At 46.9% G+C, this 11,860-nt stretch overlaps 1 protein-coding gene across 4 annotated transcripts in view; it reads right to left on the reverse strand.

Annotated features, from left to right (window-relative positions):
* TRIM67 (tripartite motif containing 67) overlaps positions 1 to 10,831 on the reverse strand; it is a 31,007-nt gene extending 20,176 nt beyond the window's left edge. For all 4 annotated transcript variants that reach the window (XM_064158492.1, XM_064158493.1, XM_064158491.1 and 1 more), the window contains exons 1-3: positions 9,651 to 10,831; positions 5,300 to 5,395; positions 394 to 516 (exon numbers count right to left, since the gene is read on the reverse strand). In XM_064158492.1, coding sequence (XP_064014562.1) covers positions 394 to 516; positions 5,300 to 5,395; positions 9,651 to 10,565 — 1,134 coding nt within the window. In that variant the 5' untranslated portion in view covers positions 10,566 to 10,831. The remainder of the gene's footprint in view (positions 1 to 393; positions 517 to 5,299; positions 5,396 to 9,650) is intronic.
* Between the last annotated feature and the right edge of the window lie 1,029 nt (positions 10,832 to 11,860).

Here is an 11,860-nt window from a genome sequence, read left to right on the forward strand (position 1 = left end):
ATAACCAGATAAATGAAGACTGATGGCCTGATTCATCAAGCTCCTGAAGTATATGCTTAATTTAAAGTATATAAGCACAGTTCCATCAAATTGCTGAAGTGGAACCTGCTAAAAGACTTTTGGATTTGGTTTTTAGGAATCTCCACCATGGAAAGGGATGGGGACTTCACACCAAGTATGATAGAATAACCTAGGTTGGAAGAGACCTCCAGTCCAACCTATCACTCAGCTCTGGCCAATCAACTAGACCATGGCACTAAGTGCCTCAGCCAGGCTTTTCTTGAACACCTCCAGGGACTGCAACTCCACCACCTCCCTGGGCAGCCCATTCCAATGGCAAATCACTCTCTCAAGTAGCAACAGCTGTGCTCAGCTGATAAGAGTTGCACTCACCTTCAGCTTGTGCTCACGTTCTTTGGTCACCTTTGTGAGCAATTTTGCCTTCTGTCGTGTTAATGCATCAACCAAGGCATCACACTGAGCAACAAGACAGGCTTCATAATCCAACCCATTCTCCTAGAAGAAGGTGAGAGAAAACAGATTTTACACTTAAGCTGTTGCTCATTCTTATCTGATTTGTCTACTCAGAAAACATTTCATTTCAAGTGCTCAGCATTCCTGTTTCCTTTCTGATTTCATGGAACCACACAGACTCACAGAATGGTAGGGCTTGGAAGTGACATCTCAAGATCATCTAGTTCCAAGTCTCCTGATTTCATTCTAGCTGTACCATCAATAGCTGTGTGCTATAATACAAAACAGTAAGATGCTATTTCATAAAGGTTTGTTTAAAACCTTGATTTACTGGCACTTTCCAGACAACAGATGTAATACAACATAAAGGAAAAGCTAAACCTAACATACACAGTGCATACATATACATGCATAAAAGGCTTCTGCATTCTGTTTCAAATCACCCCACTGTAGCAACTTTGAAATCACTGGCTCTATGCCATGGCACTTAGAACAGAATTATGGACCAGCATTTGGTCTGCAGGCTTATTGCAGTGAAATTAGTTGGGTACAAAGCCCTAAGATATGTGCGTTGCTCAAAGTGCCTTTTAGAATAGCTAGAACTTAGCAATGAAGGCATGGATTTGACTAGATTAAAAAACAAAAAGGGCATTTTTTCACCACAAAACTCTCTGCTGTGCAGAGGGTGAGGTATGCAACACTGAGCCTTGAGCAGAACCTGGGTATCCTCTGTCCTACCAATGGGGAACAAACCCATGCAGCTGTAGAAATCTGAGTAGACGGCACTAAAAGATCCTGAGCTGCCTTTCCTCCTGAAGGTGGCTTTCTCTGGTCATGAAACTGATCCACTAGCACCCAGCCAAAGGGAGGCTATTCCTTGCTTCCTTGGCTCATGAGACTGGAAGAAGCAGAAAGCTTTCAAGCTCGTCTTTCAAGGAGCTATTCAGTTGTCCTATAAGCTTTCCTCCCAAAAAACCCACAAAACAAACTCCAAACAAAACCCCAAACTAAACAAACAAAAAACCCCAAACACTGAACATTGAGATTTCGAATACATGCTGAAGGAGAAGCATCTCTTGTGCTCACTGTACACTCCAAACTCTTTACTACTTTCATAGAACTTTTGCTTATGTTTTTTCTTTTCTGTTCTGTTCATTTACATTGCCTTCATTCTTTTGAGAGTGAAATGTTCGGCACTGTATTCCCTTCCCTCACTGCAATCCATGTGTCCAGTTGAGAGATGCAGGCTACTCTTCCCTGGAGACCCCCACCACAGTCCTAGACCTGCCAGGAAGATGAGTGTGAGGAGAGACACCAGACAGCTCAGTTACTGTCCACAGGTTTGTCTTAGAGTCCTCCTGTTTGCATCTCTGCCTCCTCAGCTTATATCACACCCAACTCCCCCTTAAGCCCACTTCCATCCAGCTTCTCTTGAAGTGGTGGTTTGTGTACAGAGCCTCAATCAGATGCTGTAGTGCATCATTCTTCTCCTCATTTTATGTTCACACATCAAACAGTGTGTTTGGCAATATGCCTCTTTCAAGTGTGAAAGAATGAAATCGTAACAGCAGACGGGAAAAAGTGAAAATCAGATAACAACAGTGATAAGGAGGAGCAAGAAAGCAACAAGGGTGTGATGGTTTGGGTGTCACCCCACACACACCTCTTAAGAAATCACCCAGACTAGACTCAGCAGAGCTGGAAAGCAGAATGAAGCTTTATATTTACAGCTTAGCACAATATACAAGCAAGTATTTACAATATCTACAGTGATAGACAGAAATAGACAAGTTAAAAAGCAATACAGAAACACAACAGCCCTCCCAGAAACCTGAGTCCCCAGCAGGGCATCCAAACCACCCTTCCACCTCCTTTCCATCCTTCTACCTTATCCCAGACTTTGCCTTATGTTCAAGGTGAGTTTGGAGAATTGGCATGGGGGGTTAGGAAGCAGAAGGATTAGTTATACTGGCATAAATTTACACACTGCAACTGTTCCTCCTAACTAACAGTTCAGAAATTGATTTTTTTTTAATGACATGCTAGAAGGCACAGATCAGCTCATGGCATGTCTAAACTCTTTACTCTCAACTAATCTGGCTGTACCAAAACTGCCTACCAGCATTATTCCCTGGTATGTGTTATCACCAAATTCTGCCTGAGCATCACCAGGAAAGAGTTCAATTGTCATGGGAGAAAATCATGCCAGGGAGCTCATTTAGGATTAAAGTGTACAGGTGATTGTCTCAGAGTTCTACTTTAGGCTTGTTTTGCCTAGGCATAAATATGCAGCCAGTTAGTCTTCCTGGCTTGGTTTGCTAAAATCTGCTGAGCTCACTCAGACTCATGATGGAGCCTGGCTCAAAATGTGAGGGTTGGATTCAGCACTGTGTGCAGACATGACTAAATGTTAGGGCATGACTGCTGTATACAGAATCACAGAATTAACCAGGTTGGAAAAGACCTCTAGGAGTCCAACCTACCACCAAACCCTTCTAATTAACTAACACATGGCACTAAGTGCCTCATCCACTCTCCTCCTAAACACCTCCAGGGGTGGTGGCTCCACCACCTCCCTGGGCAGCCCATTCCAATGCCAGTCACTCTTTCAGTGAATAATATAAGCTTTGCTCTTTTCCCACCCCACATTTCCCCCTTTTATCTCCCAAACCCACAGCACCTGGGTGCTGTTGCAGTCTCCTCCCACCCCAGGTGTGACCACTTTGCCCTCCCTGCTTGCTCCCCTTTATAATCAGCCCCAGAAGAGGCAGTAGCCCTAAGCTTGCCCAACTGGGCAGAGGATCCTCCTCCAGTCGCCACTGGTGAGTCTCCTACCTTGGTGTGTGCACACTGGGTGAGTGGTGGAGGGGATCAAAGGCCGGGGGGCCTGGTGGCCCCCCGGCTATGTAGGGCTAGGCTTGATGATTGCTCTAACATCACCCACGGGTGCTGGCTGAGCTCCTCTGTGTTTAGCTGCTGCCTTCTGCTCTCTTGTCACACTGTAGAAAGGGCAGGACTGAATCTGTGAAGCATTGAATGAGCATGGAGGGAATGTCTGAGAGTCTCTGACAAGGTAAGTGGAACAAAACTCCAATCTCATTGGCACTACTTTGTGTCAGAGTAGTTAAAATTCTGTTTTGTTTTGTAATGAAGCTAGAACTGGCTTTACTCACAGAATCACAGAATCAGCCAGGTTGGAAGAGACCTCCAAGCTCAGCCAGCCCAACCTAGTACCCAGCCCTGCCCAGTCAGCCACACCATGGCACAATTTCCTCTTCCTTCCTGACTTCTGCTCTAGCATTTTAGGCACTGAGCAGTATCAAATAAATGGCTTGTTCTTTTGAGCTAATTGCTCCCTTATGCAGAGCAATTTGGCAGGATTTTACTGAATACATTAAAGAATTTTATAGCAGAGTCATAGCTGATATACTCCACCTTTTGGTTTGGGGAGGAGAAAATACACTTTTAACAGAGCTAGACGACTCAAAAAAAGATTGGTGATAGACTACTCTTTTAGATGAGTTATCTCATCCCATAATTGCTGTTCACACTTATATGAAAAACTGCTCTCTAGTGATGCCTGTCCTTCTCTTTGGACAATGAAAAGGCTAAGTTTCTAGGTTAGATTGTTTTGGTTTTGCTCAGTTTCTCAGCCTTGGTTTGTTTTCTTCCCCATGTGGCCACAGAGGACTAGCTACACTGCCCTGCAACATCTGGCTATGAATTTCATCATCTGGTGTGTTAAGTGGAATATTTTAATTATTAAATTCTAAACACAGATTTTTGAACTTTTGCTTTGTCTTCCTGCTACTAACAGTTGCAGGACCTGCTTACTGATGGAGAAATGAGCAAACATCAGAGTGGGCATATGACAGAGCAGCTGATGTATTTCCCACAGAAAACTTACAGCTGCAGAGCACCACTGCTTCATATAACAAGTGTCCCCCTCCTTGGCACTGTACAGCTCAGACTACAGTGCCACATCTCCAGCAGGGTGAAAAGGACCTTGAGAATTCTCTGACCTCCAGCACTGGGGAGTCCAAATTTGGTTGAAATTGGAACTTGTTTTGTTTTAGTTTTGTGCCCTCAATTACCGTACTCACCATGACCTCTATTCTAAGTATTAATGCTGGGTAATTACAGGCACAAAAACATCTTCTGCTTCAATAAACAACCACATTGATTTAGTAGCATTTGTTTCTTAATTTGTTTGACTTCCTACAAAACCACTGGAACAGGTTGCCCAGGGAGGTAGTTGAGGCTCCATCCCTTGAGATATTCAAGGCGAGGCTCAACAGAGCTCTGGACAATGTGGTCTAGTTGAGGATGTCCCTGTTTACTGCAAGGGTGTTGGACTAGATGACCTTTGGAGGTTCCTGCCAACCCAGACCATTCTATGAAACACTCTAATAAACAGATTGAGTGGATCTTGTCCAGAAACAAGTGCAGTTTTTAGAAAATGTGAGATGAAAAACAAGCAGGAAATTTTGAATGGGTTAAAATGAGAACTTAATGTCCAATTCAAAGCAACTGCAGTCAGGAAAGAACCCAGAAGCATAACCAATGAATTCAATCAAATACTAATCAACGTGGCTCAGATGTCCAGAATTGAGTATTAACTTCTTGCAATAAACAGCAATCTAGAAGCTAAGAGAGGCTTGCAGACATTATTTGATGAATAATTTTGCCCAGTAAATCCATTCAAGAAAGGTTAGATTATTCCAGGAATGATGAAAATAACACAGGAGACAATGTAATCAAATGAATTATTCACTCAGTTCCATTGATTACTGTATTATCAAAACAGAAGACATTCTACACTTACCTGAATCTGCTGCAATAAATTTTTCAGTTGAACCAGAAATTCCTTAGCTTCCTTTGCTTTATCTGAAACACCATTTAGAGCCTGAGACAGCTGTGCCTGCAAGGGGGTGGGGGGGAAAGGGAAAAATCAGGGGAAAATAGAAACACATTTACATTTTATCTCTTACTAATCCCTGGTTATGATGATTAGTAATGTCTTAAAAGGCTTACTGGCTGTCACACATTCTTACATGCAGAGAGTGTTTGTGCTAGAAAAGAATGGGTAAGGTTTTAATGATAATAACATTTAATAAAGGTGAAATATGCATGTGGGAGCAGTCGAGTATTATGTCTGCACATTCCACTATACTGCAGTGACTTGGCAAGTCAAAACCCTTTTTTGTAAGACAATTACCCACATACATAAGGGGATAACAATTTTACATAGAATCATAGAATCAACCAGGTTGGAAAAGACCTCTAAGATCATCCAGTCCAACCTAGCACCCAGACCTGTCCAATCAATTAGACCATGGCACTAAGTGCCTCATCCAGGCTTTTCTTCAACACCTCCAGGGACAGAGACTCCACCACCTCCCTGGGCAGCCCGTTCCCATAGCAATCCCTCTCTCTGTCAACTACAACTTCAGGGAGCTGCAGACAGCAATGAGGTCAGCCAATCAAAACCAGTATGATGGTCCCATCAAAAGGAAAACTTCCAGTCTTCCAGCATTTGCTCTAGTTCTGCTATCATCATCTCAAAGTACACTTCAACAAATGAGTCAAAAGCTTTACATGAGCACCAAGCAGCTGTAGCAAAACTGAATCACCACAGACAACTTTTAACCAGCATATGTACCAGTGGCAATTAGCACAGTCACTCTAGGCTCCCTAGAAGCACCCACTGCAAAGACCTTGCAACAGAAACTCAGCAGCTCATTGTTCAAAGGGCTTCTAAGAGAACTGCCATGTTCATGAAAGCCTGTGGTTGCATTAACACAACTGCAGCTTGAAGCTGAGAAGACTGGATCTCCATTTGTGCAATCCACTTAGGGATAATAGCCTTGTTTTTCCAAGTATTTGTAAAAGATGCCTTACAAAGCAGTGGAATTTAGTCATGCAGTCCCCTTTAAAAGCAAATGGAGCTACATGACTAAGCTCTCAGTAAAGCAACCAAGGCATGAAAAATTCCCTGTACACTCCGAGCCATCTTTTGTGCTCCAAAAATATTTACTGGAAGGCAAATTGAAACGTTGCAAGCATCACTGGCTGCGACTAGTAACTCCTACCAAAGAGTATCCTGCCTGCTATTAGCTCCAATATCTGATTGTGCAACTAACAAAGTGAATGCTGGTGATGGTTACCAAGTTTCTGTTTCAAACAGAGGAACAGAGAGATAACAAGGGTGTCTAATTAAACCCAAATGGGCATGGAAGACAGATGCTTCCTTTGATTTCAGAAAATGAACCAGATAATGCCCAAGTCTTTTTCCAAACCTCAGAGCTCATGCTCGTTTAACTTGTTTTCTCTCCATCTCTCTTTAGCAGCAGATTAGCTATTGATTAGATAAGCTTGCCCTAGCACTGAATTTTGAAACTCCACATGGTATTGGGAACACAGCTCTTCAGGCCAGCAGAAAAAAGCAAGCATTTGGACTCCAACACTTACCTTCAAATCCTTGCCTGCCTGCCTGCCCTTCACAGACCTATCCACCCTTGGCTTTTTTCAGCGTTTTGGTGTGTACCTGTACCAGACAGACCTGAAATTTGTCTACCATCATTCCTTTCATTGGTAAGCCAAAAGGCCTACCATCTTCAGTCTGGTAACTGTGTCACTGTTCCCACTCTGAAGACACAAAATGACTTCACTTCATCAGAGGACTTACACAGTTTTACTTAATAACCTTAAATTGTTGGTCCAAATGCACCTTTCATGCAAGTGGGTATAGTAAAGTTCAGCTAAGGATTTTCACAGATCTGTGCCATGGGGACTCTGTTGTTATTTCACAACACTTTAAAATTCTCTTTAGAAGTTATATACAGCAGTGCAACAGGGAATCTGTGCAACTAAGTAGGGCAAACCAGTCTAGTACAGCTTTCATGCCAGCAGTACAGCTGAGAGTAAATCCCTACGAGGAGAGGCTGAGGGAGCTGGGGGTGTGCAGCCTGCAGAAGAGGAGGCTCAGGGCTGACCTCATCTCTGCCTACAACTACCTGAAGGGAGGCTGTAGCCAGGTGGGGTTGGTCTCTTCTCCCAGGCAAGCAGCAACAGAACAAGGGGACACAGTCTCAGGTTGTGCCAGGGGAGGTCTAGGCTGGATGTTAGGAGGAAGTTGTTGCCAGAGAGAATGATTGGCATTGGAATGGGCTGCCCAGGGAGGTGGTGGAGTCACCATCCCTGGAAGTGTTCAAGAAAAGCCTGGATGGGGCACTTAGTGCCATGATCTAGTTGATTGGACAGGGCTGGGTGCTAAGTTGGACTGGGTGATTTTGGAGGTCTCTTCTAACCCAGTTGATTCTGTGACTTCCATTGATGTCATATCAGGATGGTCATCCCCATATCCTTTTCCAGGAGCAATGCCTACAACCTAACCTTTCCAGACTGCCAAATTTCCACTTGCTCCTCATTTCCCACCTGCTGTGCCACCTGTGTCATCAGACCACTCAATATAAGTGATTCATGGTTTGACCAAAGTTAGCACAGGCAATAAACTTGTAGAAATTGTTGTATCTGAGCTATGTCTTTAAGCAGAAGGATCTAATTCAAAAACAATTTATCCCGAGCAAATGCAAGCTGATAATTTTGGCTATCTGGCTATATGGTTCCATATTTATTCTCTGACATTGTTCCAGGGAAAATAATATTCACAAGGACACAGTTACAGAGTCCCAAAATCAGTTAACTTGATCGTTTTTTCCCTTTCATTGGATTTTTTTTTTAACATTAGTTCTGTAAATCAGAAGAACAATCACATTCTGTAATACCTTAGTCTGATAAAAACACAAGCCACCAAGGTATTATTCACTCTTTTGACAGTAGGAAAGAGAGAAAAACTTTAACTGTGAACTTTGATTATATCAGACTTTATCACATTGTTTAAAAAACCATCAAATAGTTTTAACTCAAAGTAGATCATAATGAAGCACACTGGTTTCTTACACTCTCTGCAACATCAGCTACACATGAACAGTGAACTGAGTTTCTGCTCACTGATACAAATCTGCTCAGAAGTGGATTCTGCTACTGAGATCTGCCCCTTCTGAGACAAGAGGACTCCTCTGCACATATACCAGTGATGCTAGGGAGAGGTGGCTGAGCCTTTGCCAGAGCTGTAACAAACACTGAAGAAGTGCATCTTTCTCAGATGGCAAACAACAAGGAGTAAGCACCCCAAGATGCAATTATGGTCTAGTTGACTGGATAGGGCTGGGTGATAGGTTGGACTGGATGATCTTGGAGATCTCTTCCAACCTGGTTGATTCTATGGTTCTATGAATGTTAATATCAAAAACCAGTTTTACACTTTGCCTAATATCTTAGCCTAGCTTCTGCTCAATCACTCTATGGCTTGATTTTGTCCTCTCCTGGAGGGTCTGAAAGGATCTCTTTATGCTTCATTTGCTGATAACTGCAGCAGAGAGGAGAAAGAAGCAGCGAATCTTGAGGCCAGTAATGCTGGCTGAGTGCTCTTTGCACAGCTGTAGGCAAAGTCCTATCACCCTAATACATTGGAAAGTTCAAAAAGGACTGCTCTCAGCACTCAAGTGTTGAAGTACCTTTTCAATGTTCCTAGGTCCCTCCAGTCATTCCTTTGGTCTTTGGCAACCAAGTCTCAGGAGAGACTGCTCTGAAGCTCAGGAGACAACATGATGTCCCATTATCCTTATTTCCTCTCTAAATATTCAGGTGACTCTGGGCCACTCCTCCTCAGTGACAGGTGGTGGGAAATGGTTGGGGCAGCTTGCATTGAGCCCCAGGTGAAAGGGAGGTGATGAAAGAAAGGAATGACAGTCCCACCTCCTCACAAGCAGCTGCTGTCAGCCACAAGAGGACTGGATGGCCAAGGACTCTGTGGAAGGTACACAAGTTAGTGAAATGGACTCACTAACCCCAGGAGTCTACCTGAGGTGTGGTTGAGACTAAGATTTGGTGGCAAATAAGGGAGTTAGTCTGTGAGTTTTCTCACAGACTGAGTAGAGGCTGCAGGGTTGCTAGGCAGGCAGGATGGACCAGGGAGCAAAAAGCAATGTGTAATGGGGGTAAAAGTCCGTGAGGATGATGGGCATGAGTAGCCTCGGGTTCCACAAACTCCAATCAGAAGTCAGGATGCCAAGAGGCGCTGCAGCTCCTCCTGGCCGGTCGACGGGACTCACCTTGTGCTGCTTCCACATGGCGCCCAGCGCCTTCACCTCGTGTTTGCCGTGCTTGCCTTCCTCCAGGCACTGGTAGCAGACAGGGCTGCGGCAGCTCACGCAGTACATGCTGTAGTTCTCCAGGTCGTGCTCGGCGCACGTCGGCGGTTTGCGGCCACCGCCCGCCCCTTTCCCTCCGCCGCCGCCGTCGCTGTCGCCGCCGCCGCCGGGGGCGCCCGGGTGTGCAGGCGGCGGCACCAGGCGGTGCTTGGCGAAGGGCCCGCGGGCCGGGTGGCAGCGGAGCTGGCAAGCAGCGCAGTACAGCACCTCGCACTGCTCGCACAGCACCGCGGCGGGCTCGGGAGGGCTGCGGTCGCAGAGCTGGCACTTGGCGGCGGCGGCGGCGCGGCCCTGCTGGTAGCGCTGCACGATGGCCTCTAGCAGCCGGTTGCGCTGGAAGCCGCGGAGGCCGCGCTGGTCCAGGGAGGCGCTCCGGTGGCACTGCGGGCAGGTGAGGGAGGAGCTGGCGGGACCGGCTCCCCGCGGAGCCGCCGCTGCTCCTGGGGGCGCCGGCACTAGCGGCAGCACCCGCACGCCGTTGGGGGACTTCAGGCTAGGGGTGTAGGAGCCGTAGCCGCTGTCCGTCTCGCTGTACAGGCTCAGCTTGTCCGCGTGGTCCCCGCCGCCGCCCGCCGCGCACTCTGAGTCCAGGCAGGCGGCGGAGCCCGCGGCCGCTCCCGGCCCCGGCGCAGCGGAGGCGGTGGCCGGCGGCGCGGGGCTCCGCGGGTGAAGCAAGGGCGGTAGGTGCTGCTCGCTCTCCGGGGTCTGCACGGCGATGGTGCGGGCGCAGGGCAGGCAGACATTGTGCGAGCAGGGCAGGATGATGGGCTCCCGGAAGAGCGAGCCGCACACCGGGCACTTCAGTTCCTCTTCCATGGCCGCTGCGCGGCTTTGTGTGCGGGGCGCGGTGGGCTCAGGCCGGCGGCGCGGGGTCGCCGCCGGTTCCCCCCATGCCCCTCGGCGTCCTTCGCCGCCTACCTCGCCTCTGGGCGCCGGGGCGAGGCCAGGAGGGCTCCGGCCCTTGCTTTCGCGCCTCCGTGTTCAGCACCGGCCAGGAACAGACAGCTCCGCGCCGCGGGGCCGGCGCCGGAGGAGGCGTTCAGCGAGCGGAGACTGCTCGGGGCGAGGGAAAGGCTCCCTGGCGCCCGTGGCTCGGGCAGGCAGCGATGGGGTTGTTTTAAGGTTGGTGGCATAGAGTAATAATATATGGGGAAGGGAGGCGGGGGAGGAGGGAGGGCAGGAGTAGGAAGGGGCGGGAGGAGCCCTTTCCAGCAAATAAGTGGTCGCTCGCTCTACTGCTAGGGACGGCGAAAACAGTTTTTAAAGGACCTCTCTACAGCAATGTCTTTATATGTTTCAATAAAGCCATTGTTGGTGTAGCGGATTGAACGCAGGCGGCGTTTCGTTAGCTCTAGTAGACTTTCCTCCTTTCCTCGAGCAACGGAGAAAGAATGAAGCTTCCCAAAAAACTAAGAGTGGTGCCTCTTCGTCATGCTGATCTCACCATGCTGGGGCACAACCCAGATGCAGAAAAATGCCAGGCGTTGTAGGAAAGAAGAATGGAAAAAAGGGTTAAAAGGGAAGCGCGAACGCGGGTTACAAACGCTGTGGTTGAGAGGGAGGGGAGAGCGCAGGGAGCAGGCAGCCTGCAGCGCCCGAGATCGGAGCTGTGCAACCCCGACAGAAATTTGCTACGAAGATAAATCAGGAATGACAGCTGAGAGTTTGTGGACTGAAAAATCACCATCCTTAGAAGAAAGAATCCAGCAGTGGGAACCACCCCCTTCACCCCCCATCTGTTTTGTTTATCCAACAAATGCTTAGCGTGGATGTAACAGTGGTTTCATTTCGTAGTCAAGAGATTGTGCACAAGTGATTTCTATGCCTTTTAAAAATTCATCTGTGTTTTTGAAAAGCCAATTCTGTATTAACTTCAGTTCCATAAGCAGATCCTATTTTTTTGTTTGTTTTAAAATGCGAGCTGGATGTTTCAGAGCACCTATTTCAAAAGCGTAGGGCTGACTGATGTCAAATAATAAAAGGGGGGGAAAATAAAGCAGAGAGTATATTGAATGTATCAGAATGTTTCTTAGGACATGGTGAGCATTTTGTGACACGGAGTAGGAAACCATTTTCTAGTTTTAGCTCTTATATTTGGTAGATTATTGAAA

Source organism: Pogoniulus pusillus, chromosome 18 (genome assembly GCF_015220805.1).
Source record: "Pogoniulus pusillus isolate bPogPus1 chromosome 18, bPogPus1.pri, whole genome shotgun sequence".
NCBI classification, from domain to species: Eukaryota; Metazoa; Chordata; class Aves; order Piciformes; family Lybiidae; genus Pogoniulus; species Pogoniulus pusillus.